Source organism: Procambarus clarkii, chromosome 88 (assembly GCF_040958095.1).
Source record: "Procambarus clarkii isolate CNS0578487 chromosome 88, FALCON_Pclarkii_2.0, whole genome shotgun sequence".
Classification (NCBI taxonomy): domain Eukaryota; kingdom Metazoa; phylum Arthropoda; class Malacostraca; order Decapoda; family Cambaridae; genus Procambarus; species Procambarus clarkii.
In genome coordinates this window covers 16,385,458-16,397,934 of record NC_091237.1, presented here as the reverse complement: position 1 = coordinate 16,397,934, position 12,477 = coordinate 16,385,458, and the positions used below count along the sequence as shown (strand labels likewise).

General features: G+C 46.0%; 1 protein-coding gene across 2 annotated transcripts in view; it reads left to right on the top strand.

Moving 5' to 3' along the window:
- Positions 1-12,477, top strand: part of LOC123745844 (nuclear receptor-binding protein homolog) — a 125,917-nt gene that overhangs the window by 75,826 nt on the left and 37,614 nt on the right. For both annotated transcript variants that reach the window (XM_045726913.2, XM_045726912.2), the window contains exon 6: positions 555-638. In XM_045726913.2, the coding sequence (XP_045582869.1) occupies positions 555-638 (84 nt within the window). The remainder of the gene's footprint in view (positions 1-554; positions 639-12,477) is intronic.

The following is a 12,477-nucleotide window of genomic DNA, read 5'->3' as shown; positions in this document are numbered from 1 at the left end:
ACTAGAAAATAAGGATTATTTTATCACGAAAATAGTGGCTTGAGATGGGTGCTACCCGAAGTTGAAAATTGAGAGTATCTTATGTAAAAACTGTGATGTGACTTGGGACTTTGTGTGTGGGTTTTTGCTTATTGTGGCTGAATCCTCATGAATGTAATGTCATTGTCAAGGGGGGCGACTCGGAATTCGTCAAGTGTAGTTCTGTCCCGTGTGTGTCCGTCACTTTGGTTTATCCCACGAACAGCGTGTGCAGATTTGCAGCGCTGTTTGGTCATCAGCACTCTGGGTCACAACATGGCTCACACAGGGACTAACCAGGGAAATGTGAGCGTGGTTGTGACCAGGGCTGGCTGATGGGGGGGCGGTGAGCTGAAGGTGGCCTCAGTGCATCCTGGTTGCTTGGAGCAGGACACCCACATTGGTAAGTCTGGGCAAATGTTTCCCCTTAGACAGCCAGGGTGTGTTCTGATACATCAACAGCTCACTGAACACTGAGGGTTGCGCTTCTCAAGTCACGGAAGGAAGGAAAAACTGACAAAGGTCCTGTTTTGCAGTGGCACCAGATCAGATCCACTCCCATGTCAAGACCTGCAGAGATGACATGAAGAACATGCACTTCATAGCCCCAGAGTATGGAAGTAGGTGCTATTTTCTTTATTAAAATATTTTTTAATACATGTTTCAAGGTGGTATATATTAGTAGAAACAGTATAATATTTATTTATCATAAACTTATATAAGTACAGTATATGCCATAGTATGGGATTTTGGGATTCTTTTAAATTAAGCACCACTGGTTCTGACTGCAATGGATGGGGAACTGCTTGGGCACAACCTTGTCCATGTAGACTGCAGTTTGGTTGGTCACTGTTTATTGACCTATCACTGCCTACAGGAAGTTGGATCTGGCTCTTGTGCCATTCATCTCCAGCAATTAGTACCTGGTGTATATATAACTTACAGAAGCATTTTAATGCATTTTCATGCTTATTCTTTAAACTGTGGAAGGAGCTTATATTCTATCATTACTTGTAGGGCATTCTACTTATTTACCACCTGCACTGCACCATCAGCATCTGTGTTGGCTGGGGCTGTGCCCAAGTTGTATTAGCTGCTGTTTTGCGGTGAATTGGCAAATTCCATGGAAGTTTTCCATGCCTGCTGGCTTGCAATTTTTGGTAATTTCCAGGTGGGTGCTAGGTATATCTTGGTGCTGCTTGCTTTCCTGTTTTGTCTACTTCACTATCTGGAGGAGGCAGTGGATCATGGTTTGTCTGAAGCGAATGTGACTTTTTTGCTGTATCGTTTATTTTGTTTGTGGCTCCTAGTTGGGTTCAGGGCTATGGCGAGTTGGTACTCCGATTCCCTGGATTCTTCTAACCCTGATGTCCTTGAAAGTGGACCTACCCGAGTCGCCAGCTTTAGCAAGTCCCACTTCTTATCTTATAAGTGTGGGCCATCCTTTGGACGCTTATCCTGTCATGGGCTCCCTGTCTGGGTATTATTCCCATATTTGGTATTTGCTTCACAAGTACATTTATCAAGCCTTACATGTTGTGTGAAGATGGCTTATCTTGGTAACTGGCTGGTTTGGGTTACCAGCCAGTCCACATGCTAGCCGTGGATCTGGTTCTTTCTCAACTTGCCAGGTTCTTAGTGAACTAGCAGTAGTCCCAGTTAACTCCATCCCATGTTCAGACTTAGTTGGATCTGGTTTATAATTAACATTTGACTTCTCTTTCTCTACCTCCTGCAGCTCAGCTCTGCCTGCAGCACCTTCACTGTATGGTGTTGGACAGCTCTTGGTGACTTGATGGTTATTTTGCGAAGTTTTGTGGGATCCTAAAATTTGCATATCTGGTGTTTTCCATGGACAGAGTTTGACTTTGGAGAGTTGTGTTGGTTCCTCTGGTTTTGCCACTGCCGGGACCATTATGTTTGGGCCCCATTTGTTCTTTATTGGCTTGTGTGTGTGTGTGTGGTTTTGTCTTCGAGCGTTTTGAGGCTCAGTTCCATGGCGCCTTCCTTCCCCATTGCTCGGTGTGTTCACGGACATCTCGACTCTGGCTTAGGATTTTGTGATCAGTGCTCTCCAAGCCTCCCAGGGTTGTTGGTTGGGTAATTACCTAAGTGTAGTTACAGGATGAGAGCTATGCTCGTTGTGTCCCTGTCTTCCCAATACCCTTTGTCAAATAACGCTTTGAAACTACTGATGGGTTTAGCCTCCACCACCGGCACTTAACTTGTTCCAACCATCTACCACTCGGTTTGCAAAAGAAAACTTTCTAATATATTTTGTCGGCACCTTTCTTTTCCTTAAATTGAATATGTACTCACCTAGTTGTGCTTGTGGGAGTTGAGCTTTGGCTCTTTGGTCCCACCTCTCAATTGTCAGTCAACTGGTGTACATATTCTTGAGCTTACTGGGCTCTATCAAATCTGCACTTGAAACTGTTTATGGAGTCTGTCTCCACCACATCACTGCTTAATGCATGTGTCCTCTTGTTTGTGAAGTTGCTGGCTTTAGGAATCTCTTTGTCAATTTGGTCGATTCCTGTTATTATTTTGTAAATGGTGATCATATTACTTCTTCCTTCTATTTTATAGTGTTGGCATATTTAACGCCTCTAGCCTCTCCTCGTAACTCTTGTTTTTCAGTTCCGGAAGCCATTTTGTAGCATGCCTTTGCACTTTCTCCAGTTCTTTGTTGTGGTTCGAGAGATATGGGCACCATACAACTATGTACTGCATATTCCAATTTTGATCTCACAAAAGTCATAAGCAGTTCTTTTAGTATTTCACTATCCATGCAATTAAAAGGAAGTCTGAAGTTTGAAAGCGACACATATGCTCCTCTCACAATGTTCTTTATGTGCTCCTCTAGTGACAGTTTACTATCCAAAAACTGCTCCTAGATTGCATTCTTTATTAGGGTTCCTTAATACCTTCCACATAATTTGTAAGTTGTCTGAGGTCTATTTTCTCCGATTACACTGTCCATAACATGACATTTATTTACATTGAATTCCATTTGCCACATGACGCTCTAAGCACTTATTTTACCTAGATCCACTTGAAGAGCATGACAATCGTCTGCGTCTCCTATCTTCCCCAGTATCTTAGCATCTTCCACAAACATGTTCATATACAGTAATTCTGTATTTCTTTTGGTAGATCGTTTATGTAGATGATGAACATTACTGGTGCAAGAACTGAACCCTGTAGTACTCTGCTAGTAACGCTCCTCCAGTCAGATATATTGCCTCGGATTACAACCCTCATGTCGTCAGCTAGAAAATTTTTCATCCATGTCAGAAGCCTCCCTGTCACCCCTCAAGCGTGTTCCAGTTTCCAGAACAGCTTCTTGTGTGGGATTCTATCAAGAGCCTATTTTAGGTCCAGATAAACAGTCAACCCAACCATCTCTCTTCTGTTGAATCTCTGTGGCTCTATCATAAAAAAAAGTAGATTTGTTACGCAGGATCTTCCTGTTCGAAAACCATACTGCCTGTCTGTTATTAATGTCATTACTCTCCAGGTGTTCTTCCATTTTAGTTTTTTAACTGTTTTTTCTAGTGTTTTGGCACACTACCACACACTTGTGCGACCACCATGTGCACAACAGTGTGCTAGTTTGCTATGGTGTGACAGACCCTTCAAAGGATTTGTCTTCTTCTGGGCTGCATTTTCTAGTTCCAGTTTGACTGCTCCACTGGTTTATTCGCTGTATGCCAGGAGGCATCATGTTGGTCCTTCCCACTTGGAGCTGTACTTGATGAGTAGCTCGGCTTTTGGATTCTCGTGGATTTGGTTCTCCTCGCGGTTTACATGGGGGTGTGTCAAACATTCTCGCAGATGATATCCTGCATTTCCATTGTATTACCATGGAGTGGACCTTTGATGACATGTCTCTCTGTTTGCTTTGCAAGATATTCTGTCGTCCTGAGGTGGATATTTTCATGTTGGCATGGAACCAGTGACTTCCCTGTTACATGGCTCCATTACTTGATGATGAAGCTCTCTCAGTGGATGATTTTCAGCTGACTGAACAATGTGGTGGTTCCTCTATTTTTATACTCCTATTTAGTTGTTGCTCTGGCTGTTGTTCAGGTTGGAGGCATTCTTAGGCAGTGTCCCTTTTGAGTCCTTGTTGACCAGCTCTGCCTTGGTTTCTGGTGCTTCTGGCCTGGTGTCTGAACCCGGGCAGTTTTCTGCAGCTCAGAAATGTGGGCACAAAATGTGGGATGTGGGCGCACTGCGGCTGGCACAGCCAGCCTTACTACAATGTAGCGGCTGATGCTTCTCTCTCTAGCTGCCAGTTTGCTTGTTGTGTTTCTTCAGGGGCTTTTAGTTTCCGTTTCTTGTGTTTTGTGTTTTGTGGACAGTGGAGATCTGCCTAGCCTTTTATTAGGCTAGGCTTGGTGATGTTGATTGTCATACTCTGTTGCCCCCTAGGGTTCACGGCTGCTATCTTCTTGAGGTTATCTTGAGATGATTTCCGGGCTTTTTTTTTTAGTGTCCCCGCAGCCTGGTCCTCGACCAGGCCTCCCCCCCCCAGGAAGCAGCCCGTGACAGCTGACTAACACACAGGTACCTATTTTACTGCTAGGTAACAGGGGCATAGGGTGAATGAAACTCTACACATTGTTTCTCGCCGGCGCCTGGGATCGAACCCAGGACCACAGGATCACAAGTCCAGTGTGCTGTCTGCTCGGCCGACTGGCTCCTAGACTCTGTCAAAATCTGAATAATTTCTTCATGCGTGATATCCAAACCCCTGTAAATATAACTGATATCAACACAAGTGTGGCAGATCTTGAAAAAGAAATTGACAACATGCCCATGTACTCAGCTCTGGGTCCAGACTCATGGAATTCAGTATTTATAAAGAAATGCACAGTGCCAGCCGCACAGACACTCAGTATAGTGTGGAGGAAGCGCTTGGACACAGGGGAGATGCCAGATGTGCTTATATCAGCAGACATAGCCCCCGCTACACAAGGGAGGGAGCAAAGCATTGGCAAAGAATTATAGGTTAGTTGCACTAACGTTCCACATAATAAAAGTATTTGAGAAAGTGATCAGTTTTTTTCTGAATTAGTTTTACTGTATTTGCCGGCGTGATTTACACACCCTCGCGTTAGCCGCATCCATCTTTTGTTTGGATGTTTTGTCCGGGGAAAAAATTTCGGGGCTGCTTCTCACCTGTCATTCTACTGGTGTGCACATTCCTGAGCTTCTTGAGCTGCATTTCTATGTTTGGAGCCTTCGCCCCATCACTGCCTCGTGCATTCCCTTTCTATTCTACTCTACCTCTGGACAAGTTTGTTTTCATGTCTCTGTGGCTCCCCTTTAGGTACTTGGTTTCTTCCTGTGTCCCATTATGGGTGTATTAATTGTATTGTTTCGTCCAATTTTACCTAGCCTCTCCGTTCCCCTTGGAAATTGTGGGTGGTGGTCATGTCTCCCGGTCTTGAGTTCCCTGGGCAGTCTTGTCTTGTGTGTGAGACTGTGGTCCGTCTGTATATTATTACCCTAGTCTTGTCTTGTGTGCCCCCTGTCCCATCCCCAAATCCTTATCCTGACCCTTTCCCAGTACTATATAGTCGTAATGGCTTAGCGCTTTCTCCTTCCATAATTCACTTCACTTCACTTGCAATATTTTGACTCTTACACTTATCAATGATACAGGTCTTTAATTGAGGGGGTCTTCCCTGCTGCCACTTTTGTAGATTGAAACTGTTAACCTTTTTCCACACATCTGCTACAACTCCTGTTCACTTGCATGTCTGAAAAATCAGCTGAAGTGGAATACTGAGCTCAGATGCACATTCTCTCAGAACCCATGGTGAAACTCCATCTGGGGCAACTGCTTTGTTCTTACTTGGCTCCAAAAGCATTTGTTTCACTTCATCTCTAGACACCTCTGTGTTCTAAAGCTGTTCTCTGGAATTCTTATTGTGTCTAGTTCTCTGAAGATCTCATTTTGTACAAACACACTTTGGAACTTTTCATTTAATGTTTCACACATTTCCTTTTCATTTTCCATGTATCTGTCCCCTATTTTCAACCTCTGAATATTAACCTTTACTTGACGTAAAGACAGTTTGACTTTAACTGACGTAAGGGTGCTCAAGCAGCTGTGCTGGAGCCTGAACTTTGCCTTGCTGGTTTAGTCTTCGGAGGCTGTTCTGGTATCTTCGGAGTGGCCACTTTCACCGCTCTTGCAATTGTCCTGTTCATTCCGCGGTATCCTTGCATTGGTTGCTGCATCTTCGGATTTTTCGGTGCCATGATGCCTTCCTCTTCCCTCGTTCGATGTGTTCACGGCCTCCACATCTCTGGGTTGGGGCTTTGTGACCAGTTCTCACCAGTCTGGTAGGGGTCGTTGGTGCTGTTCTTATGTCAGGCTCACAGCATGGAGCGGGAGTTTGCGGCGTTGTGGCAGGTACTGCACCGAATTTGGCTCCCTTGGGCACGGTGATCCAACTCCATTCGGACTGTTTCCCCGTGGTTCATTTTCTCAACCGCAGGGGGTCCCTTCGGTCTGTGGCTCTTTGGGGCTGGTCAATTTTGGTGACTCTTCTGCTGAGTTCTCAGAATTTAGCTCTCGGTGCTGTTCACATTCAGGGAGTGTCCAGTGTTCTGGCAAATGGCTGTCCCACTTCATTCCTCTTTCCATGGATGAGAGGATGGTCGACACCGCTGCCTTCCTTTGGTTTTGGCGGATGTACGGGCATCCGGAGGCGGACCTCTTTGCGTCCGTGTGGTTTCGGCGGCTCCCGTTATACGTGAGGCATTCTCCGACTGCAAGGCCGTCATGGTAGATGCATTTTGGCAAGACTAGTCGAGGTGGAGGTTTCTGTACCTCTTTTCCTCAGTCTAGCTGTTGCTCCAGGTCTTGGCTCGCTTGGGATCCTCTCAGGAAAACGTGTGAACTTTTCCTGGCTCCATGGTTTTCCAGCTCAGCCTTTGTTTCGGGTACTGCTTGTACGGTGTTTGAACCCAGGGGTTTTTCTGTGGCTCTGCCTCTTCCAGCAGCTCAAGCCAGTGAGGTACCTCGCTGATTTGTCTTACTGCTCCGCTCTATGAGGCTGGTCTTTCTAACGTGTGTCATTATTTATATAGTGATCAGGTGGCTTCTTTGATGGTGTCCCACCTGCGGTCTTCTTCCCAGCGACAGTATGAAGTTTCTTGGCGGTCTTTCCATCACTTTCTTTTTCTGTGAAGGTTTTTCGTTGATTTTGGACCAGGTTTTTTTGTCCTTTCTCTCAGCTTTTTCTGGATCAGCATCTCGTGCTTAATACTGTTGCTTCTCATTGCGCGGCGTTGGCGGAGCTGCTCCAGCATGCGTTCAGCGTGGATGTTGCTTCCGCTCCGTTCTACACGCTTTCTCGTCCATTTTTTCACCTCTGGCAGCTCACGCACTGCTTGAGCCTTCTTGGTCTTTAGACCATGTTATTTCTTTTCTTTCCTCTCCTCACTTTGTTGTGGCCCCTTCAGTTTGGGATTGTTTTTGGAAGGCCTTGATTTTGTTGATCTTTGCCTCTGGGGGAGTCGGGTTGGGGAGGTACATGCTCTCCTCCAATGCTGGCGGTTCTGTTTTTTTGGTCCAGGTGGTCAGTGTGCTTGTTTGCAGCCTTCTCTGTCTTTTCTGATAAAGAATGAGACAGTGGGCTTCTGGAGGGGTCCGTTGGTTGTGGATGCTTGGTTGGTTACGCCAGGGGTGCATCACGTGTTGTGTCCGTGGGGGCTTTGCGCTGCTACCTGCAAGCCACTGGTTCTGTGGTGGTGGATGCTCTTAAGAATGGATCGGGTTTCCTTTGTTCCCTGTTCCAGGGGTCGTGTGTCTCAGGTTGTCTGCAGTGTCATTAAATCCAGCTAGCCTGCATTCTACCTGCATGCCCATGACGTTTAGAAGTATGCTGCTCTTGCAGCGGTTTTTAGCAACACGTCTTGGGTAGACATTCGGGTGCGGTGGTTTTGGAAGTCTAACAGGGCTTTGGCCACCTGGTATTTAATGAACGTTCCAAGTCCTTCCAGACTGTGTATGGCTTTGAGGCGCCTGTTGCGGCCGTATGTCTCTTCTTCATTTCACTTCTTCATTTTGAGACCTGCGGGGCTACTGTCTCTTGGGCAAGTCTCCCCATTTATTTATCTTTGAGTAGCTAGCTCGAGGGAGTTGAAGGGGCTCCCCACAGAAAACCAGCGTTGAATGTACTGAAACGCTGAAATTTTCTGGGCGAGTCCTGGAGGCTCCCCAACACCCTCCCTCTGGACGGCAGTTTTTCATTGCTCAAGAACTGGAGTGGTGGTCTGCCGACTCCCCATTCCCCACCCTGTGGTGTAACACTAACGATCGGAAGTGCTAGTCGCATGAAGGGTTGCGTGTTTGGTTTCTTTAGAGGGGAGTTATTTTGATTTTTTTTGGATGTAGAATGCACAGGTTAACCAGACAGTGATCTGTTTTGATTTGTTTACCTTTCTGGGGTCCTTCCCTGGTCGATGGCAATTATGACATACTTTAAATTTAAAGTACTCATAGGCCATTGCTCCCTACACCTCTACAGTTCTTGGTAAGCATAAGAACTCCTATGACTGATGACCCAAACTAATATAGCACATATCAGTTCGGAAAGCTTCAGGGAGCCTCCGGGGCTCACCCAGAAAATGGTGTTTCATTACATTCAATGCTGGTTTTTCTCTGGCTTGAGTTCATCTTGAACTCTCTAGATTTCTCTGTAGCATGTTGATCATTAGCTCAGAGATCATAGTGGGAAATCTTGAGTTTGAAGGGGGTTTGCTGCTCTATAGATTTCCTCTGAAGATTTCAAGGTTTAGTTCCCTGGTGAGTGTTGGAGTTTTGCTCTTTAACTTTTTTCCAACACATCCAAGATAGGTTGGGGTTTTGTTTCTAATTGTCGTCATGTGGGACAAGGGTATTGGTTTTTGGCATTGGTGCAGGTCCACATCAACATTGGTAATGATGTGAATAGTGGTGAAGGGCCTAATTCCTGGGAGGGCTGGCAGTCTGGCTCCACTTCAACAATTTGCCAGTAGTCAGCCACTCAACTGTGATGTATTGTCCAGGTCCTTGGCTCTGTGGCATTGGATACTGACCATAGTCTCTTCTGTCTTTGGATTTAGTTTTATCAATAGTCCAAATTCTAGGGATCTTGAATATTTTGGCAGATGTTCTTTTACTGCCTTCATCCGATTGAGGTGGAATAGGAATTGTCACAAAAGCTTTGTGACATGCGCGACATCCTTCTGGTGAACCTTTTCATATTGGCATAGAATCACACGCTGCCTCTTTCTTATGTTTCCCCATTGCATTGTTTTCATGTTGCATGCCATGTGTCTTGACAGAAACCTTTGGGAAATGATCTACAGTTTTTATTTTCACTACTTACAAAGTTTCTTGGTGTCCTGCTGAAATTGGCAATTTTTATGAGCTGCATGATTCTTATCACTTTCTAATGGTAGTAATGGCAGTTCATTCCTTGTTCTTGCCTCTCAGTCCTGATGTCTCAACCTTGTTTTGGTCCTCATGTAGATTGGTTACGTGTTGTATAAAGTACACTTCCAGCCCTTGACTTTGGCTGGGTTGGGGGGCATTAGATACATGCATGCTACACTTTGGTGTGCTGAGGCTGGCCTTCACAGCCATACCAGCATCTGCTGTGTTGACTTAACACGTCATCTCCATATTTGTACATTATAAATAGTTATGCACGATTACCTTCAATTAGAGGTCTAGCATCACATCCCACTGCCCAGGTGTCATATTGGGTCCTTCCTTCGGGCCCTGAAAATTCCTGCAGGTTCAGTGGTTCAAAGGATATCCCCTCTGAACCTGCTCTTGCCATGTGTGAGTTTGAGGGTTGTGTGTCATCCGTGTTACTTGGCGATGCTAATTCTGCCTCCACCATGTTGCCTGCTTGGTTGGTGACATCTGCAGCCCTGAGTCATATGGGATTTGTTCCTCGTGTGTTGCTCTTCTTTCTGACCCTCCTGATGAGGTTAGGGCGTTTCAGGTCATGACTGCTCTGTGTATTAGGTTTTCTATTTTGCCGTGCATGGCACATTGGCACATACATTCTAGGTCTGTGCCAATTTGGAGGCTGGGGGTTGGAGCAGGGATATAGCTCAGTCAGCTCCAGAGGGTTGCCCCTTCCAAATTGGGCATGGAGGCAGTTAAGCCTGATAGCCCCACTGAAGCATACATTATAGTTGCCCAAAATGCTGTGCATATTAGTGGCTTTAGGTATTGTATGTACTAGCTTTATCTATAAATCCAACTTTGTTTGTAACTCACCTTGTATGTAATGTATGTATGTATGTATGTACTTTTACCTGAAAAAAACATTTGATTTGATTTGAAGCTTCTAGGTCTTCCTTTCAGCCAGCCCCTTCTTCCTTTTTTTCCTTTCCTTTCCTTGGACTCTGCCTTCATAGCCCGGGCAATGGGCGAGGATGCTGGCTTTGTTCCAAGGCTCTCTTTTTGCACCTTCTGGAGCTTTGGGGAAGTTGGCTATAGGCCCTTGGAGACCTTTTGACCTTGCATGGTTCCTGGTCCCCTATGAGGAGGATCTTCTACAGAGGCAGGGTTTTTGTATCCCCTCCCTCTCTGTATGAATAGGATTTGGGTGCAGTTTCCCATAGGATTTATTTCTGTGTGCCCTTGGGCCCCATCAGGTATGTCCTTACAGAGGTTTTCAACCTCTTTAATCCCTTCTGCTGAGGATTGCAAGGCCCTTTTTCAGTATCTTCCGTGAGACGCAGCTTACACCTCTCTGATGGACCTTGCCTCCATCTTCCCCATACTGGATGTGTTACAAGAATCTGGATCTTTCCTGCTCCAGAATGCAGGATAGTCTGCAATCCTTTGTTTTCACTTGGGGTTTGGCACGACTTTTGTCATGCCCACACGCTGGAGTGGTGTGAAGTGTCAACTGTATTCCTGGTGTTTCTGGGGGGGTTTGTCTTTTGAGTCTCTCAGTGACTGCTTGTTTTCCACCCCTTTTTTTGCTGGACTTTGGTCTTGTGCAGTTCCACGCCCAGGTTTTCCTGTTGGCATTGATGGTGGTGGACAACCTTCGTGTCTGTCAGCATCAGGGTTCCATTGTATGCTTCTTGTGTCTTCTCGAGCTGCATTTCAATTGACTCATATAGGAAGTTGGGGCACTTGGCGGGGGACCACTTACATTGGTCTTGGCCTCTGCTGTTGTGGCCTTGGCTGCACTTGGGGAGTGCAGCTCTGGGATTTGGTGTGTTTTGAGTCCTATGTGGGGATGAGTGATCCTTCTGGCTCTTTTATGGCTGGCTCTGCCTTAGTTTCTAGCACTGTTGGCTTAGTGTCTGAATCCAGGTGTTTTTCCACGGCTCCACCCCTTTCAGCATGTCAGGCTGATGACCTACTTTGCTGGTTTGACCATCTCCACGCTTCGTGTGTGGACTTTTTGATGTGTGTATATCGAGTTTTTTATAGTGATAGGGTAGCTGGATTAATGGTGTCCCACCTTTGGTCTACTTCCTGATAACAATATGAAATTTCTTTGCGTGCCTTCTGCCATTTTCTGTCCCCTTGTCATTGTTCTTCGGTGTCAGAACGGATTTTTCTCTCCTTTATCTTTTGGCATTTCCTTGATTGGCACCTTATGTCAAATACTGCAGCCTCGTATCTTGTGGCGTTGGCGGAGCTATATCAGCTTGCATTCAGGGTTGATACTACCACGGTCCCATTATGCAAGCTTTCTCATGCATTATTTCACCTCCGACCTCCTCATGCTGCCTGAGCCCGTCTGGTCCCTTGACCGGGTTATTCTTTTTCTTTTGTCTGCTCATTTTACGGTGTCTCCTTTGGTCCAGGATTGTTTTCGGGAAGTTTTGTTTTGCTTTCTCTGGCTTCCAGTTGTTGGGTGGTTGAGCTTCATGCTCTTCTTCAGCACTGGGGCTTTTGTTGTGTTGGTGGGCGCTTTTTTTCGTATGCAGACGGCTCCTTCTTTTCTGGTGAAATATGAGTCGGTTGGCTTCCTGAGGGCTACTTTAGTTGTGGATGAGGTTATCTTGAGATGATTTCAGGGCTTAGCATCCCCACGGTCCAGTCCTCTACCAGGCCTCCTTTTTGTTAAACATCCCCAGGAAGCAGCCCGTAGCAGCTGTCTAACTCCCAGGTACTTATTTACTGCTAGGTGAACAGGTGCATCTGGGTGAAAGAAACTGGGCCCATTTGTTTCCACCTCCTCCGGGGATCGAACCCAGAGCCTTAGGACTATGAATCCCGAGCGCTGTCCACTCAGCCGTCAGGCCCCCCACTGACGGCTGAGGTGGATGCATGGTTGATTCTGTTGGGGGTGCATCATGTGCTGTGTCCGGTGGCAGCTCTGGATTGCGACCTTTGTGCCACTGGTTCTGCTTCAGTGGACTCCATGTAAGTTGATTCTGGTTTCCCTGGTTCCCTGTTGTAGGGCTCAC